The sequence below is a fragment of the Drosophila kikkawai genome, chromosome 2R (assembly GCF_030179895.1).
Source record: "Drosophila kikkawai strain 14028-0561.14 chromosome 2R, DkikHiC1v2, whole genome shotgun sequence".
In the NCBI taxonomy this organism is placed as follows: Eukaryota; Metazoa; Arthropoda; class Insecta; order Diptera; family Drosophilidae; genus Drosophila; species Drosophila kikkawai.
Window position 1 is genome coordinate 20,957,353 of NC_091729.1, and position 22,906 is coordinate 20,980,258.

General features: G+C 46.4%; 7 protein-coding genes across 34 annotated transcripts in view; 4 read left to right on the forward strand and 3 right to left on the reverse strand.

Annotated features, from left to right (window-relative positions):
• Positions 1 to 5,746, forward strand: part of SLO2 (slowpoke 2) — an 88,402-nt gene extending 82,656 nt beyond the window's left edge. The window contains exons 23-27 of one of the 2 annotated variants that reach the window (XM_017181685.3): positions 1,436 to 1,618; positions 1,975 to 2,180; positions 2,272 to 2,635; positions 3,605 to 3,793; positions 3,848 to 5,746. In XM_017181685.3, coding sequence (XP_017037174.1) covers positions 1,436 to 1,618; positions 1,975 to 2,180; positions 2,272 to 2,635; positions 3,605 to 3,793; positions 3,848 to 4,135 — 1,230 coding nt within the window. In that variant the 3' untranslated portion in view covers positions 4,136 to 5,746. The remainder of the gene's footprint in view (positions 1 to 1,435; positions 1,619 to 1,974; positions 2,181 to 2,271; positions 2,636 to 3,604; positions 3,794 to 3,847) is intronic. The other variant, XM_017181687.3, reaches the window with a different exon arrangement.
• A 1,076-nt stretch (positions 5,747 to 6,822) lies between these two features.
• Ndg (Nidogen) lies at positions 6,823 to 14,197 on the reverse strand. The gene is made up of 11 exons (XM_017181661.2): positions 13,600 to 14,197; positions 11,428 to 11,907; positions 9,965 to 11,353; positions 9,634 to 9,907; positions 9,424 to 9,566; positions 8,959 to 9,368; positions 8,738 to 8,895; positions 7,946 to 8,200; positions 7,715 to 7,889; positions 7,368 to 7,652; positions 6,823 to 7,299 (listed from the first exon to the last, which is right to left on the reverse strand). Exons 1-11 carry the CDS (start codon positions 13,834 to 13,836, stop codon positions 7,038 to 7,040), a joined length of 4,068 nt encoding a protein of 1,355 aa, XP_017037150.1. The 5' UTR covers positions 13,837 to 14,197; the 3' UTR covers positions 6,823 to 7,037.
• LOC108085147 (uncharacterized) lies at positions 8,172 to 8,936 on the forward strand. Of its 2 annotated transcripts, none has more exons than XM_017181666.2 (2): positions 8,172 to 8,320; positions 8,379 to 8,936. In XM_017181666.2, exon 2 carries the CDS (start codon positions 8,381 to 8,383, stop codon positions 8,723 to 8,725), a length of 345 nt encoding a protein of 114 aa, XP_017037155.1. In that variant the 5' UTR covers positions 8,172 to 8,320; positions 8,379 to 8,380; the 3' UTR covers positions 8,726 to 8,936. The 2 variants fall into 2 exon arrangements, with proteins under 2 accessions (XP_017037155.1, XP_070139782.1); XM_070283681.1 differs by having other exon boundaries at positions 8,208 to 8,320; positions 8,362 to 8,936.
• Positions 14,198 to 15,898: 1,701 nt separating the features above from the next.
• Obp46a (Odorant-binding protein 46a) lies at positions 15,899 to 16,666 on the forward strand. Its single transcript, XM_017181665.2, has 4 exons — positions 15,899 to 16,027; positions 16,077 to 16,190; positions 16,245 to 16,401; positions 16,455 to 16,666. Exons 1-4 carry the CDS (start codon positions 15,911 to 15,913, stop codon positions 16,664 to 16,666), a joined length of 600 nt encoding a protein of 199 aa, XP_017037154.1. The 5' UTR covers positions 15,899 to 15,910.
• A 36-nt stretch (positions 16,667 to 16,702) lies between these two features.
• On the reverse strand, positions 16,703 to 17,738 carry LOC108085144 (cell growth-regulating nucleolar protein). Its single transcript, XM_017181664.3, has one exon. It carries the CDS (start codon positions 17,599 to 17,601, stop codon positions 16,756 to 16,758), a length of 846 nt encoding a protein of 281 aa, XP_017037153.1. The 5' UTR covers positions 17,602 to 17,738; the 3' UTR covers positions 16,703 to 16,755.
• A 401-nt stretch (positions 17,739 to 18,139) lies between these two features.
• RNaseZ (ribonuclease Z) lies at positions 18,140 to 20,822 on the forward strand. The gene is made up of 2 exons (XM_017181662.3): positions 18,140 to 19,431; positions 19,488 to 20,822. Exons 1-2 carry the CDS (start codon positions 18,207 to 18,209, stop codon positions 20,561 to 20,563), a joined length of 2,301 nt encoding a protein of 766 aa, XP_017037151.1. The 5' UTR covers positions 18,140 to 18,206; the 3' UTR covers positions 20,564 to 20,822.
• Positions 20,823 to 21,622: 800 nt separating this feature from the next.
• The window catches only part of CAP (Cbl-associated protein), a 30,577-nt gene continuing 29,293 nt past the window's right edge, over positions 21,623 to 22,906 (reverse strand). For all 26 annotated transcript variants that reach the window (XM_070284521.1, XM_070284520.1, XM_070284519.1 and 23 more), the window contains 2 exons: positions 22,648 to 22,880; positions 21,623 to 22,584 (listed from right to left, as the gene is read on the reverse strand). In XM_070284521.1, coding sequence (XP_070140622.1) covers positions 22,416 to 22,584; positions 22,648 to 22,880 — 402 coding nt within the window. In that variant the 3' untranslated portion in view covers positions 21,623 to 22,415. The remainder of the gene's footprint in view (positions 22,585 to 22,647; positions 22,881 to 22,906) is intronic.

Sequence of the window (22,906 nt, forward strand, 5' to 3'; positions counted from 1 at the left end):
AGCGACTTTGCTACCCTCTAAAGTAAACTAACCCCTTTACCACGATATATAAACACACTTGTATAAATATATATATAAATACGAATATAAAGCATAGCGTGCTGATTCTGACTCCGATTACGACTCCCACTCCCATTTTACTTTGGTTTTTACGTAGCTCCGATCGTCTTTCTAAGTTTTGGATTATTTTTATACTTTGTTTGCCTTCATTTAGCATTTGTCATGAGCTATAGGAAGACAAAAATCAGACAGCGTTCTGTGAGCATTTAGATCAGGCCAAAAGAGAAATTACTCATACAAATTACACATACGACCCGTTGTACCAATTGATTAATTGATTTGCGTTTGCATTGGACCTGACGCACACGCACGCAGTGAGTTCCCTTTGAAGCGAGAAATCGAAACTGAAATCGAGAAATCGAAAAAGAAAATCAAATACCACACTTCATACAACCCCATCTGCCTGCCCCACTAGCCTGGCCTCCTCCAATCCGTTAATCGTACGTGTGTGGTGTGTAAACTGTGTGTAGTCTAGTCGTAGTTGTTGGCCCTCATTGGGAGTGGGTAGTTGTAGCTGAATCCCCTCCCTGCGTTGCTCCTGCTCCTGCGTGACCTGTTGGCTGCTGCATGTTTGGCTTTTCCGGTTTCGGCTTTAATTTGGTTTGGTTTTGTTTCCGTTTCCGTTACCGTTTCAGTTTCCTTTGTTGTTTGCATGCGGCTTTTAATTAGCTGATTGCAGTTGCTTGCCTTGTACCTTGTTTTTTTCCCTAACCCATTCTCCGACCTACAAAAACCTCTCTAAATTATTCAAAAGCGGTTGTGCCTGCTTTGACGCGCGCTGAAAGCTCATTAAAAATGCCTGCTCGATCTAAAAATCAATACGAGTTCAACCACTTTGGGGATAATTGGAGAGCAAAGCGAAAATTTAATTCAATTAGAAAGTAGAAGAGGAGTATTGCCAGAAGACGAAACTTGTTTGTTTTTGCCCAATTTGCAGTTGAAGAACAACAGCCTAACGCTTGCCCTTGCACCTTCTCTTATTCCTAGTTTTTTTTGCTTTCTGGCTTCTTTTTGGATCAACACAATCGCGTGTATTAATTTCCCAGAAATTCGCTTTATTATTTAACAGTTGGCGGAGGGGAAGGCGGACCCTTGCCTGCCGCCTTCCTGCCGCGGCATGCTTGAACCTAAAAACCTAAATGTTACATTTTTGCTAAGGGCACAAACTTAACCAACCACCGTGCCATGCCACACATACAGATACATACATACATATTGCATACACCAACACTCAGTGTGGAACAGCGATAGCAATTTGCCATTTCAATTAAAAACCAATTAAATATGTAAATCATCTTGTGTTTAACCAAACTCCCATCGAACTCAAATTTGCATACGCCAATATACACCAAACCAAATCATGGGCATGCCTCAGTACGACGAGGAGACCGGCACGCCCGACTCGACGAAGGACTCTACGGAAATGCTGCGGGGGGTCACCTACCGCCCGCCGGCGTCGGCAACAGGTGGTGCCAGCAGCTTCCGGCCGCAGTCGCAGCCGCAGCGTCAGCGGTCGGTCAACTGCCTCGGCGGTTGCTCCGAGCGCAAGGGATCATCCGTAAGTATCAAGCACCATCCCTCGTGACCGAGTGTTTCCGCAGAGATTTTCAGGGGGAAACCTAAGGGGTTTTATAATGGGCTCAGGTACGTCAGTCTTGATTTTGCATCGTTCCCTGCTTCTGCGGCATGGTGTTCTCTTTGTAATGGTAGCATGATTCACAGCAACTAAAAGCAACCAAATCAGCAAGCGAGCTATGGTGAAGCCCATCCACAGTCCATCCGTCTGCATTTCAGCACAACAACCACACTAACCCAGGATCAGAAAGAATATAAATTCCACGGGCCAACTGACCTTGAAAATATGTTTTATGAAGGCTTTCTGTGTATGACAATCCAACCAACCGATTCTTTTAGTATTCCATCAACCTGGCCGACGAGGCGAGGGACAACCATGCCCAGCAGATTGAGCGGGCGGAAATAGCGAATCTGGTGAGGAGTCGCATGGAGTCCCTGAACCTACCCACAATCGACTATGATGATGTGAGCGAGAAGCGTAACCACCTGTCCTATGTGATAATCAATCCGAGCTGTGATCTCAAGCTGGAGGAAGGCGATCTGATGTGAGTTAAGTCGGGCTGATTCCCCCTATAAATATTTAATCCTTCAAGAATATACTATATGGAAATTTAAACCATATTTCCCCCTTGACAGCTACTTGGTTAGACCTTCGCCATTCTCGGCCCAAAAGACCTTCGAGCGACACAACTCGCGCCGCAAATCAAACATCTCCTTCTGCTCGAACATTAATCTGGGCGCCACCTGCGGCCCCCAAATGCCGCAGATGAACATGAACATGAACATGGCCAACACCGCCGTCGGGGCTGGATCGCGTCGCGGCTCCGGCATCGCCGGTTTGAACCCCATGCAAATGCAGAGTGTTCAGACTTTGGCCGGGTATGGATCATCCTCGCAGCGCTGTAGCCCCCCGATGCAGCAAATTAAATCGAATTCTCTTTCTCTACCCGACAGTCCGACGGTGGTTGGCAATCAGCGTGGACGGAGTAACTCATTGCGGGTTGGCTATTATTACTTTTATACCCACTACACACACACACACACTCACAAAGTGCACTCATACACTGCTACCTTCCTCTCTATATGTTTTTTTCGTTTTAATTCGATTCACCTTTTTCACGTTGTTCGATTTATGTTTAAAAACATCAAGATACAGAAGTTGAATTTAAGGGAAGTTTGCCAAGCTGAAACTATGGTATAACTGAAGGCAATATACTTTATAAGATGCATAACGCCCATATGAAAACTATAAATGCCTTGTGACTTTGACTTTTCAACCAACTTTCAAGTTAGATTTAAAGCAGCTTAATACAAATTTTCTTGCCGTTATGCATCTTACTTCATTGATCAATTTTTAAACCCTTGCATTAGGAACACGAAACACTTCTTACCTAGCTACACACTTTAGTCTTAGCCTGGTTTCATTGTTCGTATTTTTCTGTTCCAACAAATTGGCTAAAACAAACGAATGCGTTCACCCCTGTTGCTTTCACCCCGCCATTTGGGGCCTAGCACTTGCACTCTCACACTGAGCATCAAAATTGTGGGTACTCATTTCCAAAAACGAAAGAAACTTTAGCCGCAGAACACTCCACCAATCAGCACGGCAGCCACTGCAACTGCAACTCTAAGCCGAAGCCACAGCAAGGCCACTGCAACAGTCAACAGCAACCAGCAATAAATCATTGTCATAGCTCGCACTCAGAGGAAAATCACATGAAAATAAATAAGAAAACTAACCAGAAATCAATTTAGATGTCACCATCGCGTCGCATTGCGCAATGAAGTTCACACGTGTTCCTTCTTAATGTGTTTGTTTTGATTCTTTGAGTAACTGCAACAATAGCCAATTTGTATGTGTAACCGTAATTGAGTTTTGTTGGCATCATAACCTCACGGTTTGGGGCTTACTAACCCAACTAATGATTGCCACTATTTGTGGATATTTCCCCGCTTGCTCCTCTTGCAGATCGACAACGACATCCTGCTCCGTCGATCCTCGTCCCTGCGACAGGGCCTTCCCAGCGTGGGCGTTAGCCACGGCCGGAGAAAGTCGTCGCTGGAGGAGATCGGCATCAGTCACTTCACCACCCTCATGCAGGCAACGAACCACAGTAATCCCATCAAGATATCGCTCAATGGCAGCATCGGCATGGAGGTGGGTTCCCATAACACTTATCATATTTCAAGGATGGACTAATGTTTCCTTTAGAATCAAATCTCCTTGCAGGTGACACCGCCCGAGGAACCCACACCCATGCTGGGTGTACCCTGTGTCGTGGGCGGTGGCGGCGGCGGTGGTATTAATCCATCCGGTGCCGGCTCCTCCACGGGCGGAATGCTGGGAGCCGGCTCCTCGCTGGCAATCAATACGGCAGACCTGGGACCGGGACCGAGCACCTCGTCGGGAGCGGGCGGTTCGCTGCAAGCTCAGGACTCGCTGGGTCAACAGCCGTCGCAGGTGTCGTCGCCGCAGCATCTGCAGGGAACGATTGTATGATACAACCTGATGTGGGGGCGCCGACTCCGCTCCTCCATGTCGAAAAACAAGTGGATATAGAACACGGCCAGCACGCACAGACACTCCCGTAGAGATAAGTTCTGATCAGAGCGAAAGTATTAGGAACCCAGCCAACCAACCAACCAATCCCACCCCCTTAAGTCTGTCTGTGGTGTGTGGCCCCGGGAGATCCATTGCGAGCCCCTTTAAGTTAGTCTTGTATGTTGAGAGGATCACTGATCCCATTATCCCTAGGGAATACCAATAACACTCGAGGATATATTAGTTTATAAGCAATGCATTATGCCGCGCAAATTGTGTTTTGGGAACAACAAATGTAGTTAAACTATTGGATAGATTCGACGGTGACTTAGCTAACTGTATAACTGTAAATATCCGATGCCTAGACCTAAGCATATCCCAGGAGAAGCCGGAGAGACGTAGCAAACTATCAAATAGATCGGGTTTAAACCCCTGTATATACCTTAGGTATGACCTCACCATTTTGTTCTGTTCAGCTTCCCCCACCCTCAGACCCAAGGAAACCCCATATAGAAACATATATGAAGGTGCTATCAATGTCTTGTACTATACACTCTCATTCGAATCCACTTTTTTTGTAAAACTATTAGCAATGTTTTACGCGAATAATTCCAATGGAAAGGTAACAAAACAAACCAAGAAAGTGAAACGGTTTTCATAATATAAATTGGAACGGGCTTTGGTATACTCTAATGCTTTACAAAACCAACAGAAATATGTATACATATATATATATATTTAAATAAATCAAAGAATTTGTATATAAACTATATTGCTAGGAACCAAACATGCATTCAAAGAAAACTATTAGAACCTAATGAGAGAAACTTAAATCGAAAGACAACAGAATCTAGAAATATAGCAACTAGCTTAGAGTTAACTAGATAAGGCTAGTTGGGGCCGAGAGACGATCGAGTGTCGGCCACTGAACCAAATTCAATGAGCTCTATGAACAAGCGTTCGCGGCTAACAAAATCCTGTAGCCAAAGGCTGTATAATCCTTAAGATGCGTAATGCCATACGATTGTGTGTGTGACCGTTATGCATCTATTATAAGGTCTTTGCTGTTAGTCAACGCAACCCAAGTCCCTCTAACTCAATTCGACGGCCAAGACACGTCCCAGATATATACACATATAGGATCTATAGGAAGTAGCTAAAGCAAACAATGTACCTACACAGAAATACACAACAGACAAAAGACACCTGACAACACACACACACTCTTTCAAAAATGTTAGTTAAAGCACCCCCCTAAAAGCAGTTTTTTAAGAAAATTTTAGTCAACGATGACGATGAAATGCATTCCAGTGTCTCGAGAATAAATTAGATAAGCTTATATGCCTAGAGCACCCCGAAATACCTATTTATATAGATCTGTATACCTATGTATAATCTGTATATCTGCATCTCTACCACATAGATCAAATCGATGTCTCAATGTACAAAAGTAGGTAACGAAACCGCATCTGTCATTGGCTGCAGCATTAGAGATAACATTCGGTGTGGACTAGGGTATAAACTTGCTGTAATATTTATTCGGCGCCATGCTCTTTAAGGCATGCCTAACAGAACTCACAATAAACTCAAACTATAGTTGGAAATAATCGAATGGGAGTTTTACTAAGGATAAGTGGTGTTTCCAATTAAGTTTATAGATTGAGGAACCTTTTCACTCAATTTCTAAACAAAATTCGGGTTCTCCGCCGACCCAATGCTCTTTTAAGTTTCTTACATTCGTTCTTGGGAGAGAAGTTGATAGATCATACGGGTTGAGCTCTGTTTTTTATGGTACTTTATTGACCCCTTTTATTAATTATTCTTTATTAATTAATCTTCTTTTGAGTTGCTTTACATAGAATGGCACACAGGCTTTCCTAGTTAGTTAATTTAATTTATTTTAGTTTACTTCGATTGCGCTCCTCCTACCTTTGGTTAACGTTTCTTTGAGTTTGTTGATCTTGCGATTTTGTATACGTATCGAAAAATATTAGTTTTTATACCCTTGCAGGGTATTATAATTTCAGTCAGAAGTTTGCAACGCAGTGAAGGAGACGTTTCCGACCCTATAAAGTATATATATTCTTGATCAGCATCAACAGCCGAGTCGATCTAGCCATGTCCGTCTGTCCGTCTGTCTGTCTGTCCGTCTGTCCGTCTGTCTGTCTGTCCGTCTGTCCGTCTGTCTGTCTGTCTGTTTCTACGCAAACTAGTCCCTCAGTTTTAAAGCTATCTGAATGAAACTTTGCATATAGTCTTCTATATGCTCTCACTGCTATATATGTCGGAACGGGCCGGATCGGACGACTATATCATATAGCTGCCATACAAATGTTTGATAAATTTTTAGAAAAAAAAGTATAACTTGGCTGTTTTTCAATATTTTTGCATCATTTTTGAGATATAGCCATTTTATATTATTCCAGAATTTTGGTAAAAATTTTATGAAAATCGGACGACTATATGATATAGCTGCCATAGGAACGATCGAGAAATTAATAGAAATAAAATTATAGCTTCGTTGTTTTTCAACGCATTTTTATTTACTCTGAGATATACGTTTTTTTTATTATTCTAGAATTTTGGTATAAATTTCATAAAAATCGGACAACTATATCTTATAGCTGCCATAGAAGCGATCGGTAAATGTATAAAATATATAAAGCTGAGAATGTAAAACTGTAACTGTCAAACTGTAAACATAATAAGTATAGGTAAAATGTAATGAAACTCTGTTTTGTGAGTGTTTTCAGCATTTAAATCTATAAAATAAACATCAAAACCAATCTGCAAGGGTATACAAACTTCGGCGTGCCGAAGTTAGCTTCCTTTCTTGTTTAAGTTTGCATTAAAGATAAAATTAATAGTTGGGATAGGGCGATGGCAGAGTGCAACCCGTCGAGGCACTGGTGCACTTGCAGCTCTTGCCGGACGGAGCCTGGCGATTCACCAGACACAGCCGGGAGTCCGTGCAGCCGCCGTTGTTGATCTGGCAGGGGCTCTGGTACTGCGGGCACTGCTGCTCCACGGCTGTCATGCCGTACATCTTGTGACTGCCGAAGAAAGGAGTCTGGATGGCCTTCTGGCGCGTGCCCTGGCTGTCCACGCTCTCCAGTTTTTTGCTATAAAAATTAGTATTAATTTTAAATTATATTTATACGATATGAGAGGAAGATCGCTGCCAACTCACGTGGTCCAATCCGTCCAGTAAAACTGATCGTGCGTGAAAGTCAGGCCGAAGGGGTAAGACAGCTCATTGGAGATGGGACGCAGCTGGCGGTTCTGCGGCTGAATGCACTCAACCTTCTTGGTGCCAGCATCTGCGAAGCACAACTCGCCAGAGTTATCGAGCACCACCAGGGAGTTGGGCAGATTCACAGACTCCTTGCCCAGCAGCAGCTCCCGACCAGTGCCATCCAAATTGGACATCTCGATCTTGGGTGCAGAACGGTCCCAGTCCGACCAGAAGAGTTTTCTGTTAAGGATAAAATCAAACTCTCAGAACAGGAGGACCTCAAGGAGACAGATGACACTTACTCCCTGTAGGGATCCACGGCAATACCACGGGGATTCACCAGCTGCTTGTTGATAATCACTGCCCTCAACGTGGGATCATCCAGGCTAGCCACCTCGATGGTGTCCTTCACCGAGTCCGTCCAGTACAGGCGGCGGGAGATCACATCAATGGCAATGCCCTCGGGCGATTCAATATCTGTGGGTATAAACTAGCTAAGAGGTTGTGCTTTGGAGGAGATATGACCAACCCACCAGTGGTGATGAAGGGACGGGCATCAGTTCCATCGTACTTGGCGCTCACAATCTTCTTAGCTGAGATGTCGCCCCAGTAGACACGACCCTCCACACAGTCCTTGTCCAGGCCAATGGCCATCTGGGCCACCGAAATGGGTAAGACATTGCGTCCGTTCAGGGGAACCCTCACGATCACCACGCCCTGGCTGACGATCAAGAAGTCTGATTCGTGCTGCTGACGCTCCTGGCACACAGAGCCATTGCCATAGAAACCTGGAATCAAGATACAGAAAGGAATCTCTGTAATCTCTGTCAAACTGGTTTCTTTCCTAAACTTATTTCTCTTCTCCAAACCTTTCCACCTCTTTCCATCAAAATTTCCTGTATTTTTCAGTAAGTACTCCCTGCCTTACTTCTTTCTCCATTAATTTTAGCTCTTTCTCCACTAAAGAAATGAACCAACTGACGCGGATGTCCCGGACAGTTGCCGGTGGACTCAAGATGCGATTCCAACCACCGTTGCGCCACCTCAACCAGCCCAACTTGAGCCCCGAGGACCCAACCAAGCGACCCTCTCCCATGCAGTCCATGCGGGAGTTCTTCATGCATCCGCTGACCTGGGATCGCAACAATGGCTACTTCAACGTGGTGCTGGCCCTAACCCTATTCGGCTTTGTCTTCTTCAGCTCGTGCAGTTCGTGTGATCAGAAGAAGGGCCTCCAGGAGACACAGGCCATTCAGAGCGACAAAGCGGTTTCAGACGCTGTGGCTGTATCTTTGGAAAATTCCGATAAATGATTTGGGACTCACCCTGATTGCAAACGCAGACCAGACCGGAGTTGGTCGAGCGGCACTGGGCATTCATGTCGCACAGAGTGGGGTTGTTCAGGCAGTTCTGCTCCTCGATGCAAACATAGCCATCACCATGGAAGCCGGCGATGCACTGGCACTCGTAGTTGGCAGGATCCCTTTTCGAAAAAATTACAAATAAATAGAGAGCTGAAAGGAATTTAGAACCTCTTAACACTTACTCGGTGGGCTCGCAGGTGGCATGGATGCCGCAGTTGTTGGAAACATGGCAGGACAAAGGCTTGCTGGTGCATCCTTGGAGAGCATCTCCCTGGTAACCCTCGAGGCAGTCGCAGAACTGAAGACTCTGAACCGAATCCCACTTGCAGATGGCATTGGAGCCACAGAAGACATTGCCGCAGCGCCCGGCCGGCACACAGCGGTCACTGATATCCCTTTCGTAGTCCTGCTGGCACTGGCAGACTCCATCGTCACAGAAGGCATTCTCGCCGCAATGCTCGGCGGCTTGGCACTCGGGGGCCAGCTGGCAGCGGAAGCCGTCGCCCTCATAGCCGCGCACGCACTGGCACTCGGACTTGCCCAGCTGTTCGTTGTATTGGCAGGAGGCGTGGACGTCGCAAATATCCGGTTTCTTGAAGGCAAAGGTTTTATTAGATTGCCCAGATGGAGCCCGGATCTTAGCTTACAATCGCGCAGGAGTCATCGATGAGTTCGCAGTTGTAGCCATCGCCTCTGAAGCCGGTCTTGCAGGTGCAAATGTGGCGCAGCTCCTGGTCATACCAGACACAGGTGGCATTGATGTGGCAGTTGGCATCCACGTCGCAGGGAACTGCAGTTTAAAGAGAGGTTTTAGCTTACTTTATTACTCATACGCCGTGTGGCTCTCTGAAACTCACTCAGATCAACATTCATCTCGTGCGAGTCCAAGTTGTGGGCGTAGATGCAACGCTGACCATCCTCGGATAGTTCATATCCATCGGGGCAGCTGCACTCGCCGAAGAAATCGCAAGACGGCTCCACGTCATGCCTGTCCAGCAGCAGGGGCTCACAGCGACCGTCCTCCCAGACCTCGCCGTTTCCGCAGATGTTGGTGCACTGGTAGCCATCGCCGGAGAAGCCATCACGGCAGGTACAGCGACCTTCGAGGCAGTTGGCGTCCTTAGAGCAGCGCTAAGAAACCACAAAAATTATTGTTGAAAAATATAATTCAGAAATCAAAGCACTTACATAGCACTCGTCGGGATGTTGGGGCACCTGCTCATTCTGTCCGGGATATGGATAAGGATCTGGCTGGGGCTGCTGCTCGCGACCCTGATCCTGATCTTGGCCCTGCTCCTGTTCTTGTTCGGGATAAGGATTGGGCTCAGGAGTATACTCCCCTTGCGCCTGGCCTGCCGGCGTGGAGTACTCAATGTTGTCGGCAGTGGAGTTGGACAGACAGCGATAGCCATTGCCCTGGAATCCCTCGGAGCAGTAGCAGCTGAAACCGCCCTCCGTGTTCTCGCAAATGGCATTCTCGTCACAGACATGGGTGCCCGCGGCGCACTCGTCAATGTCCACACAAACCTGCAGTCCACGCTCGTCCACCTGGGCGGCATAGCCATGGTGGCAGTCGCAGCGATAAGTATCTTCGTCGGGAACGCACACAGAGTTCTCCCCGCACTCGGCGGTTCCATCCGTGCAGGCATTGGACTCGGCAGTGACGCCCACTTTGCTTACGGCACTGATGCGCAGCGCCTGGTCGCGTTCCACAAAGTCCAGGGTCACCTTGGAGATCTTCTGCAGCACGGTGGTTTCGGTCGGGTCGGGCTCATCGTCTCTTAGGCAGCTGTTGTACAGGATGCGCTGGTCCACTTGCACGCCTAGGACGCGCTGCTCCTCTGTGACCTCTAGCTGATGCGACTGAACCGACTGCAGCTCCCCGGGACGCACGAAGCGGTACTCATCCACATAGTCGGGAAGGTGAAGGACAGCGTTGGCGGGCACCGAAGGCACATCGCCGTACAGCTCAATCTTGACGGACAGCTGGTCCCAGTAGTTAAGGCCCTCGAAAGTCTGGTTCACGTGGAGAGTCTCACCAGAGTCGAATTGCAAGCGGGAGACATGGTCGTAGATGCCGCCGGTCAGCTGGTAGCCGTTGGCCACACCACCCACAGACTTGGCGAATAGCCAGGGAACGGTGGTCAGCAGGGGGAGCACTAGACGCAGCTTGGCGCCCAGCTCGTCGCTCAACGGGTTGATGGTGGTGTAAGAACGGCCATCGATGGTCACCACATATGACTGCAGCTTGGCCTGCTCGTCGACGGGCTGGCGGTTCAGCTCTCCGGCCAGGGAGCCAGTCACTCGGATGGGCAGGTCATTGGCCAGGCAGGCCTTTCCATTGCCATAGAATCCATTGGCGCAGACGCAGCAATACCCCTCGGCCTTGTCGTGGCACTGGGCATGCTCGTGGCACTGATGACCAGCGGCCTGGCAACTCTGAGCCAAGGCAGGTGATTCAGTGAGGGTCTCAGCATTGTCGGGAGTCCTCACATTCTGTTGTGGCTCAATGGGAGCCACATCGAACAGCCAGACGCCAGGGACACCCAGGTTGGTATTCTCGCTGAGGAAGCGTGCCTGAAGAGGGAGAAATGTATGAATTTACATTAAAAAAAGATCCTTTATTTTAGAAATCTTTCCGTCCCACTTACATTCTCCGATCCGGAACCATTCAAGGTAAAGTAACGTCCATCTTCTGACACGAACCCAGCCTGGGCACGGATGTCGGGTAAGCCCATGCCAGCGGATTCGCCCTGCAGCCAGTTGAGGCCGTGCTCTGGGTAGATGAACTGCACAAAGGTTTGCTGCTCGCCCACAATCAAGGCCACTTGGAAGGTGTTCAGCTTGTCCGTCTTGGAGTCAAAGTAGCCCACATTGCGCCATGTAGCCACGATCACCTGGCGAGCCTCAAACTCCGCCTGACTGCTGAAGGCATAGCGCACCAGAGATGTGGCACGGTCCAGCGTGGGCAGATCCTTGGTCTCGAAGAGCGAGATGGAGGTGTCATCGTCACTGTTGGAGGTGTCCACATTGGAGTAAAAGGCCGCTATCGATGCATACTCCAAGGGAAAAGGCTGATTGAGGTACTCGGCAAACTCCACATTGAAGGTGAGGATGCCGTTGGTGTTGATCTGGAAAGGAGCATAAAGAAGAGTTCGTAAATATGAGTATATATCCTTTTAATTTTATATAAACCCTAAATATAATTTCAGTGTAAATATTTCAAATTAAATAGGTTCAGGGATATACAACATTATTTTTTCAACACATGAGAATGAGGAAGTTACACTTGGGATCACTTGAAAGTACTTGAAAGAGTACTTGGCCTCCATATGGCACTGCAATTAGTGCAGCCCCGTGAAGTGCTAACGGGCCACTTAACTCCTAATGGGAATTCTCCTGGCGGAAACAAAACAACAACAAATCATTAACAGAGGCGGCAAAACGATCGGAGATCGAAGGGATATAGTAATAGTGTAAATGATCTGAGGCTGAGACCGCCACTAATTGAGTCCTCGCCCAACATCCGTTCAGTGTTCCGTCTAAAATTAGCCACGGGAATGCAGCTTCCTCCGTCATCTCCAGCCATGCAACAGGCAATCTGAATAAACAAAACAGGGAATCCGAAGCGGAATTGGAGCACAGGTGTTCGAGAAATGCCTGTGTTGTGGCTGCCGACAGGCCGCAGCATAAATCAGTGTCTTCCTGGGGCTTCCATTTATCGCCGCAGGGGGACCACGACGTGGCATGTGGCCTAGGAATTCCGGCCAGCTTGGCAGGTGATTTAAACCAACTCCACACGGACTCCATGCCGCAATGGATGCCAAATTGAGGTTGGGTAAGTGAACATAACACATTTCAAACCAAATTGGGGCATTCATTGGCCTAATTCAGATTAGAATTTCTGAACTAGATTTTTAATTAATAAAAAAATCAGACTTTGCTTGAATATGCTAATAAAACCTTTCCAGAAATCTGCCATAAATATTTTAATACTTAATCAAAATAATAATTTGAAGTGCCTCAAGTATAGACTTATCAGGAGAACATATATAGCACATACAGGCTGGGGTTATTCACACAATATTTTGGATGGGAATATGACGAGTCTATTTATACAATTTCCAAATGGTTTCGACACCAATTTGACCCAAGCGACAGGCTCCTCTTTCGGCCAGGAATTTCAATAAATTTATGGATTTCTATGGCCATAGAGCCCGCTCCGGCGTGTTCCGATTTTGTGCCGCGTGCTATTTTTCTACGTCAGACACATAAATTCAGTTAATTAACTAACAAAATGCAGAGCGCGGCGACTGAAAAACAACAGTTCTAAAATAGGCGACACTCGCAGAAGCAGCAGCAGCAGCAGAAGCCTCTCCACTCGGAGAACTCATAACTTTGGCTGCCAAGTGCCGAAACCACTCAGACACTCAGTGCCCGGCTGCTCAGGAGCCCTGGCAGTTGGCCAAGGCGGCAAGGAGACACATCAATGGGTTGCGTCTTGGTCTTGGACCACCCTCAAGTGGATGTGTGGATGTGGATGTGTCTGTGTGTGGAAATCGATGTTCGTCCGTCCGACCTGTCATGTTTTGCCGAAAATTAATGTCGCCTATAAATACGCGGGCCACAACAAAGCATGCTTCCCCCGAAATAGACTAATATAAATGCTCTAGAAACTATTAAATCGCCGAGTATTTGCATGCTGATTGCCGCTTATCGGATCGTTCTTATCAGCCTGCAGGCTGCAAAAATTCATTCAGTGCACAATCTTCCAGATACTTTGTGTTCAATCGAAGCCGGAGCCCTAGATTTGCATTACTCACGTATAGCTGCTCGTACTGTTCGCCATAGAAGTGGATGGGCTGCTCTAGCTGGAGCAGGATCCGCTCGCTGTCGCCCTTGGGCAGGTATTGGATGCTGCCCGAGGCCGAGCCGTCGTCCACGAACTCGTACAGCTCGTTGGAGCGCAGGCTGTCCAAATAATGCTCGTACTGGCCGCTGACCAGGATCACCGAGCTGATCAGCAGGCAGGCGAGGAATTTAGCGCCGAAGCTCGGCATTGTGGCGGGATATATCTAGTTTTCTGTATCGAATCTTTATATATGTTCACTTGTGTGACTTTGAGACGCGAGGATTTCACAATCACAATTTCGGCAAAGGCATTTTCACACTAGACACACAGAAATTCTTAGAACACTTTTGCTTTCGCCTCAAGTTTGATCCAAAAATATAGGCGGTTTATAAATAAATAGAATGTGGCACTATCCACCCGAAGGGGTATCTATAGCGCAGAGGTATGTATAGTTTGACAGATTTTTTGGAACTGTCGCTCCAAGTGGCGGCAGAGGAGGAGCTACACTGCCTGCTGAATTTGTTTTGCCTCCGGAACCGGGAAATCGAACGAACCGCACGCCTCGACTGCAGACTCTCGACTGATAGGCCGTCGTCTTCGCTGTGGATTCTCCTCGACTCGCTGTTCATCCGTCCGTTACATCCGCGCGAGTATCTGTGTGCGGTGCGCACGTGTCTGTGTGTGTATTGGAGCGCCCGAAAGCGAGAGTTCTCCGTGAAGGCAGCAGAGATACATCTACATCCACTGGAAAAGCATCCACAAACTGCAATTAGAGCCAGATGCTGTTCGATTATGACAATGCATTGTTGATGTTTACCATCAACATCCACTCGACTCGTGGGGGTGTACCTAATTAATCGATTATTAAGTGTATTCAAATTGAATCGCAAAGAAATATTTAAAGGCCTTGTAATTAGGAGGAAAGATTGAGGGATTAATATAAGTTTTAGTTGTTAAGTTTAACTTCTTTAAGATCCTGTCCTGTATTTTAAGAGCTTGAGATTAAATGATCATTTGATCATCTTGTTGGAATAAATATAATATTTAGAATTTAAATTACGATTCAAGCCATTAAATACTCTAAACATATGGCCACCTTCGACGATTCTGTTGGATTCTTGGATTCTTGTAGGCCTGGCTTCCTAGCCCAGCTAGCTAGACGCAGGCATTCCTATTCCGGAGAACTGAACTTCAGGCGGGCGGCACGTGCCGCTCGATTGCTCTTGCCCCCCAAAAAATTCCCTAATCGCATGCCACCGTGGAGCGCCGTTGCGGCATATAGGAGCGGATACCTACCGCATACCAGTGGAGTCTACACGCACCTCCGCACCCATTCCTTATGTCGAAGCCCTGCTGCAGTGGTGCTTAGTTGGACTTTTCCGGATATAACCGATTTTCTTTTGTTATTTTCTGGAATATATATCTTAAGAACTTGAGTACTTAAAAATATATATGTATTAAAATATGAAAAATATACTTTGAAAACAGGGAAGCCTTTAGAATATTTTAAACCCATTTTTTTAAAGACTTTTTATGATATCACAAGTTAATTTCAATAGTAAACTGAACCATCATCCAATATAGATTAACTATAATGTATTGTTATCGGTCGTTGGCATCACTACTCTTCACACCACTCCCTCGCTCCGACGGGGTGTGTGCGAGTCTAAAATAAACAAATGGGAACTTCTGAGGCAGCGACGCAACGTCTGCGCCCTGACTAATGACGATCGTGTGCTGCTGGCAAGGAGGAGCTGGAACCAAAGATGCAACTGGAACCGCGGCAGTTGGACTATTTATGATGTATTTCTCGGTTAATTAGTTGCAGCTGAACGCAGCGGAATGGGTGTGGGAATGGGTTTCGGATTGGGGGACTGGGAATGCTTCCGCATGCATTTGCCGCTAGACATAGCAGCGCAATCAAGAAAGTGCGTGGCTTCTCCCGGGCCCTGAATATTTTTGCTATATTTGGATATTGCGCCGCTTGATCGGTGATGGATGCCTGCGCCTTTTCATCATTTATCTTCGAGTGCAGCGGGCTAATGGAAATGCAGTGCGTTCCAGGAACTGGAGCGGAACGATGACGACGACGACGAGGAAGATGATGATCATGATGACGCTGCACTCGGCCTGTCTGGCGCGGGCAAATTTCGGTTGGAATATTTAAAAGCATAAATTAAGCCTCAAATTAAAATCCATTAAATGTTACGCAAAATTAACCCTTCACAGCCCGGCTTTTCAGTTATAAAAGCGGTTGACTTATTCAGGGGGTAATTTGGAAAATGTGTTTCCAACTACGAAACGTGTTGGTGCTGCTCCTCCTGCCCGCTTGGGCTCTGGGCAGGGCCACGGCTCCCGATCTGGACGAGGACTGTGAACTGAATGCGGTGGATACCATGGTGGGTGTGATCAAGAGGTTTTTCGAGTATTAAAGGATATATATTACAGCACGACTTTTGCTGTGATTTGCATGACGAGAGTCACCAGTTTAGCGATTGCCAGGTCAAGTGGCACGAGAAGATTGCCTACGAGACGGATGAGGAGGAGCAGACATACATGTTTGTAAGATCTATACCACAAAGACTCTCTAAAAACCCAAACTAACTCTTTGATCAGTGCACCGCCGAGTGCAGTTTCAACAACACCGAATTCCTGGGCAAGGATCGTCGTTCTTTAGTTCTCCACCAGGTTAAAGAGCAATTGGAAATGGATTTAGTCAACGATGCGGATATAGAACTGCTCTATCAGACCTACATCAAATGCGACAAACATGGTGGGTCTATAGTTCCAAAAGATTTACCCAAAACTCACTCCCTTTTTCAACAGCTCTGGACCTTTTGCCGCACAAGGGCGTCAAGAAGCTGGCCAGACGCCTCTCCAAGCACGGCTGCCATCCTTATCCCGGCTTGGTGCTCGAGTGCGTGGCCAACGAGATGATCCTCCACTGTCCTCCCAAACAGTTCCATCAAACAGCCCAGTGCGAGGCCACCCGCAATCATCTGAGGCAGTGCATGCAGTACCTAAAGTATAAGACCTAGAGAATCGGAATACAAGAAACAACACTTGCAGCTTACACTTTTATTGTCCTTTGCTATAACTTAACTACGACTAAAGGTGGGTTGCTCCGCTAGCTAGCCACCTTGACGAGATCGCCGTCGACTTGCAGGGCCTCGGTGAGCTTGAGTTGCTTGTCGAAACGCTTCTGGAACTTCTTGGCCTGCTTTTCGCTCAAATCCTCTACAGACAAATGCTTGGTGTACTTCTTGAGCAGCTTCTTGCGTAGCTTCTCCAGAAAAATGCCATCCGCCTGCTTGCCAACAATCTTGGTAAGCTGGGCAGACCAATCGAAGTCGCTGGAGGTGCCATTGGTGGGTTCCTCTTCGGTTTTGGGCTCCTCCTCTACTTTGGATTTCTTTTTCGGGGGCGCCTCCTCGGCCTCCTTATCTTGCTGCTGCTGCTGCTGTATGGCCGCCACCTTCTCCGCCTTGATTCTGGCCAGCTCCGCCTGCTTGGCCTCCTTCATCTTGTTCAGCTCCTTCTCGAGGATGTCCCACACTTGGGTGGCCTGCTGGCGCGGCAATCGCATGCAGTTGCCCACAAAGTTCTCGAACTTGGCCTTCTTGCGCGGCACATTGTCCACGCTCTGCAGCTTCTGGAAGGCGGAGCGCAGTGCGGGCGTGAGATTGTATTCGCTGCTGTCGAGGATTGCGCGGATGATGTCCATCCAGCCCTCCTGCTTCTGGGCGTTCTTGTTGCGCGACTCCTTGACCACGAAGCCCTGGCTCTGGCTGGCGTACTTCTGCGCCTCTGAGATGCACTTGGTGTGCGCCACGTACTCCTCGCCGTAGAAGTCCTTAAGGCAGTCCATGCAGGACACGTTCTTCTCGCTGTTGCGGCAGCGTGTCTGGTAATGCTTCTCCACAGCCGGCTTCTTGACCGACTCGCCGCAGACGTTGCACGTGAAGAAGACCATATTGCCGGAGTTCCTGGGTGTTTGGGAGACTAAGAAATCTTTGCAAATCCTCGAAAATTCGGTTTAATTTGGTTGAATTTAGCGCCGGCAGAGGCCAAACAAAACGCACGTGGGCATTAGAGAGACCGTAGTGCTGTAGAGCAGATAAACCAGGATTCAAGTGTTGGAAAACGTGTGTTTTCAGGGATGCACAATTGCTAAATATTAATTATTTCAGGGTAAATAATTAACTCGACTTGATTAATTAATTAATTAATTGATACTAACTGCTAAGTTAAACGTAATGAAAAATTCAAATTAAATGATGCACAACTAGAAAGGAGGCTACATTCGGCTTATTAAATATACCCATGCAGTTTGCAATAATAAATAAATAAAAAAAAAATAAAACAATATTTTTAAGTTAATATATATATAAATATATTAAATAAAAAATATAATAATATTCAAGCAGCAGAAATTAATGTCGTATTATTTTCCAACTATCGCTTTCAGTAAATATATCGCATCATCTCTAACAAAAGTGCCATCTCTAATGCATAGTTTCAACTCCAGGCGCAACAGCTGTTGGCGGGCACGTTATTGCCGCCGTCGACAAAATACGAATGTTTTTATTGAAATCCGTGCGTCGGCCTCTTTATAGTTCGCTGCGCACTCTAAAGATGAGTAGCTCGGTGGAAGCCACCTTGGCATCCGCCACGGATCCCTTAACAGGACCCCGCTACGAGCGAGAACCGAATGTCTTGAGGAAGAAGCTGGCATCAGTGGTGCCCGGATCCGTGAATCTCCAAATCCTTGGTGCCGGCGCCAATGGAGCACCTGCTGCCGTCTACCTGTTTACCGATCAGGCGCGTTACCTGTTCAACTGCGGCGAGGGAACCCAGCGACTGGCCCACGAGCACAAGACGCGGCTGTCGCGTCTCGAGCAGATCTTTGTGACGCGTAACACGTGGGCAACAGTTGGCGGACTGCCAGGCCTGGCGTTAACCATCCAGGATGCCGGAGTACGCAACGTGGGACTCCATGGACCGCCACATCTTGCCCCCATGCTGCAGTCCATGCGACGCTTTGTGGTTCTGAAAAACCTTCAAATGCAGACGATTGACTGCTCCGAGGGAAGCTGCTTCGAGGACTCTATCCTCAAGGTGGACTCCCTGCCGCTGATCAGCTCCGAGGATCCGGAGAAGAGTGTAATAAACTACATCTGTCAGCTGAAACCGCGTGCCGGCGCTCTGAACCTGGTCAAGTGCGTGGAACAGGGTGTGCCTCCAGGCCCACTTCTGGGGCAACTCAAGAACGGCCAGGACATCACCCTGCCCGATGGCAAAGTGGTCCGCTCTGTGGATGTAACCGAGCCCAGTGAGTCGGCGCTCTCTTTTGTTTTCCTGGATGTTCCGAGTGAAGAGTATCTGCCAGGACTTCTAGCCCAAGCTAAACGCCTAAAGGAACTGGACGAAGAGCAGCTGACAAAGGTACGCCTGGTGGTGCACTTTACGCCTCATCCTATTGCCTCCCGGCAGGACTACAAGCACTTTCTGGAGGAGAACTTTCCTCCGGGCATACAGCACATCCATTTGAGTTCCCCGCAGAACCAGTTTTCTGGCTATGCTGCTGCCCACCGCATCCAGCATCAGTTGCATCAACTTGCCCCTCATGTCTTTCCCCTATTGGGTGAGTCGATGCCCTGCCAAAGCCAGAAACTGAGTCAGAACCTCAAGAAAACCAAGCTGGACGAGACAGATGAAAGTGATAAATCGGAAAAGGAAATTGAGGATGAGTCGGAACAGGGCGTAGTCTCTATGACCAGCTTTCACCTGAGGCCTAGAAAAGGTGAGTAATGAAAATATTTACAAGAATAAAATAAGATTTAAACCTTTTCCCCTTAGGTTTGGATCGCACCCTTGAGTCCAAGCTAACGCCCGAGGAGTATGTGAAGGAGACGCATGCTGTGCCCGGCTTTACAGAACTCCTAGCTAAATTCAAAGAAGATTACAGCTTTCCTGCCCACTCTGCCGAGAGCTGGCCCAAGATAATCTTCCTGGGCACGGGATCCTGTATTCCCAACAAGACCCGTAACGTCAGCTCAATTCTGATCCAAACTGCTGCCGAGTCCTTTGCTTTGTTGGATTGCGGCGAAGGTACCTATGGCCAAATTGTGCGGCTTTATGGTGCCGCCAAAGCGGAACAGATTCTCCGGCAGCTTCAGGTGATATATGTGTCCCATCTGCATGCGGATCACCATATTGGACTGATTGGATTGCTCAGGGAACGAAGGCAGCTGGAACCGAAGACCGAGCCACTTATTTTGCTGGCTCCTCGTCAAATTGAACCCTGGTTGGAGTTCTACAACCGCCAGATAGAGCCCATAGAAGATGCCTATACTCTCGTAGCCAATGGTGAACTCCTGGCCAGCCCGCTGACCGGTGAGAAAGTGGAACCCCTGGGCATCACCTCCATTGCCACCTGCCTAGTGCGGCACTGTCCAAACTCGTTTGGAATAAGTCTCACCCTGGCAGCGAAATACGAAAATGAACCCATTAAAATCACATACAGCGGCGACACTATGCCCTGCCTGGATCTAGTCGAACTGGGACGCAATTCCACAGTGCTCATCCACGAGGCCACCATGGAGGACGATCTGGAGGAGGAGGCGCGCTTCAAAACGCACAGCACCGTGTCGCAGGCCATTCAGCAAGGTCGCACTATGGGTGCCCGCCACACGATCCTTACGCATTTCTCGCAGCGCTACGCCAAGTGCCCGCGGCTGCCCAGTGCCGAGGATATGCAGCAGGTGGCCATTGCCTTTGATAATATGCAGGTGACCGTGGAGGATTTGCAGCATTACCACACGCTCTATCCCGCACTGCTGGCCATGTACGCAGAGTATACGGAGGAGCTGGAGCAGCGAGCGGTGAAAAGGGAGCTCAAGCAGGAAAGGAAACGGAAGCTGGCACAAACGTGATGGTCGGTCTTTGGAGGAGCAGGATAATTTATACAAGGAGCAAGCTATTGTTAAACTAATATTACGGGGAATGTTAAGTTTAATGTTATTACATTCGATTCTGAAATGTATTGGGAAAACTTGGCCAGAATATATATATTTTAAATATGAGGGGAATTATACCTTAATTTGTTAATTAATTTATGCTTTGGTTAAAAGTTTGTATCTTAAAATGATTTAAAAAATAATACAAATCCCGAAATACTTTATAAAAATCCTTAATTTTTTTTAAATAAATATTCTTTATATAACCTCTATAAAGTAACTTCTTTTATCATCCCTTAAAGCACCCAAAAACAAGAAAGAAAGCTAACTTTGGCCAGCCAAAGTTTGTATACCCTTGCAGGTAACAATTAAAATATATCATAACTAAGCCAAAAATGCATTAATTTCGATTCGGAAAGCAGTTTTGTGTTAGTTTTTATTAATTTAAAAAAACTGCATACCAAATTTAAAATTTCAAGAAATCAAATTTTTATGGCTATTTTTGCTAATTTTAATGATGTAACCCCTTATCAAATTTCGCAAAAATGGCCAAAAAATCGATTTCTTCCGGACATGTCTAGAAAGATTCGCATGTTAATGCTAATCAAGAATATATATGGTTTATGGTGTCGGAAATGATTCCTTGACTTGGAAAAATATTATTTTGTATTATAAAATCGGATTTTTTATATTAAAAAACTTCTTGATTTTTTTTTAAATTAAAAATATCATAACTCGGCCAAAAGAGCATTAATTTTAAATCAGAAAACTGTTCTGTGCAAGATTTTTTACAGTTAATAAATCTGCATACTTCATTTAAAAATTTGGAAAATTCAATTTTTTATCAAAATCAAAAATTTTGCAAAAATGGCCCAAAAATCGATTTCTTCCTGGCAAATCTAGAAAGATTCCCCTGTTGATGCTGATCAAGAATATATATACTTTATAGGGTCGGAAACGTCTCCTTCACTGCGTTGCAAAATTCTGACTGAAATTATAATACCCTGCAAGGGTATAAAAAAAACAAGTTTCAACTGTTTTTTAGTTTCTTCTTTATTTACTAAATACGCTTGCAACAGTGTCTGTGTAATAAACGCTTTTTGTAATGATTATAAAATGGTTTCTGCTGGTTCGGACTCGACAATATCATCATAAATAATAATAATAATTATCAGTAATAATAATCCCCATTGCCGGGACTCAACAAGGGGCACATGGGATCTTAGCACCTGTTCCTTATTATTCTTTCTTTTTTATATATTTTTATTTCACGTTTTTAGTCATTCAAATTTCAACTTTAAGGCACTTTAGTTCAACGGTCTCCACTAGCTTCTTCATTATCTTTTTTTTTTGTTTGTAATTGATTTTCTTTTTTGGAAATTAGCTGTGACTAGTTAAAATTAGTAGGTAAACGACAAAATATATATATGGTATGATCTTAATGTAGTTCCTTCGATATTTGGTGTGTGTTTTTGTGTGGGTGTGTGTGTGTGTGTGAATGGGGTGTCTCGGAGTGGGGGAGGAGGGTACAACTTTTCTGGTTAATATTTTTTTGCTTTTTTCTCATAAATAAACGTAATTCCAACATTGATATAATTAATGCTCTGTTTAAAAATAAATAAATAGCTTTAAATTACGGCAAAACGAAAGCAGCAGAATTAGCAGGATAAGAATTATTCAACAACAACATAAAATAATCCAGTTAAACCAAATCAGAATTAATCATAGAACTGCCTTCGCCCCGGCCACGCTGATTCCTCCTCATATTAGACTACAATTCATAAAATTCATTAAGATTAGAGGATCATCCATTTGATCGGTCGCCTCCTTAGGCCCGTTCCACGTAGTTGCCGGGGAATGTGCCGAAGCAGCCGGTCCTCTGCGAGGTGCCCACGAACCAACCATCGTCGCACTTCTCTAAAACATGGACCACATCGCCCTCGAGCAGCTCCAGTTCGTCGGAGTTTTGCGGTCGGTACTTGTACAGGGCGCGATACCTAAGAAGAAAAGATAATAGTTAATTTTGCTTTAAAAATATTTTATATTAAGGCTTGACTTACGCCAAGGGCTCCGAGCTGGTGTCCACATGAAGGGCATCCGTCTTGTGAATCGTTCGCGTCTCCTTCAGAATGCCATTCGGGGGCTGGGCTCCGTTTTGCGTGATCGTATTGAACTCATTGTTGATATTTGTGCGCAGCACATCCAGATTGGGACGCAGGTTGGTGGTGCTCTGAGTGCTGATCACGGTGGTTGTCCTGGCGGCAATATCCTCGGCCCCAATGTCGGTAAGTACCTAAGGGTATCATCGTTATAAGTATA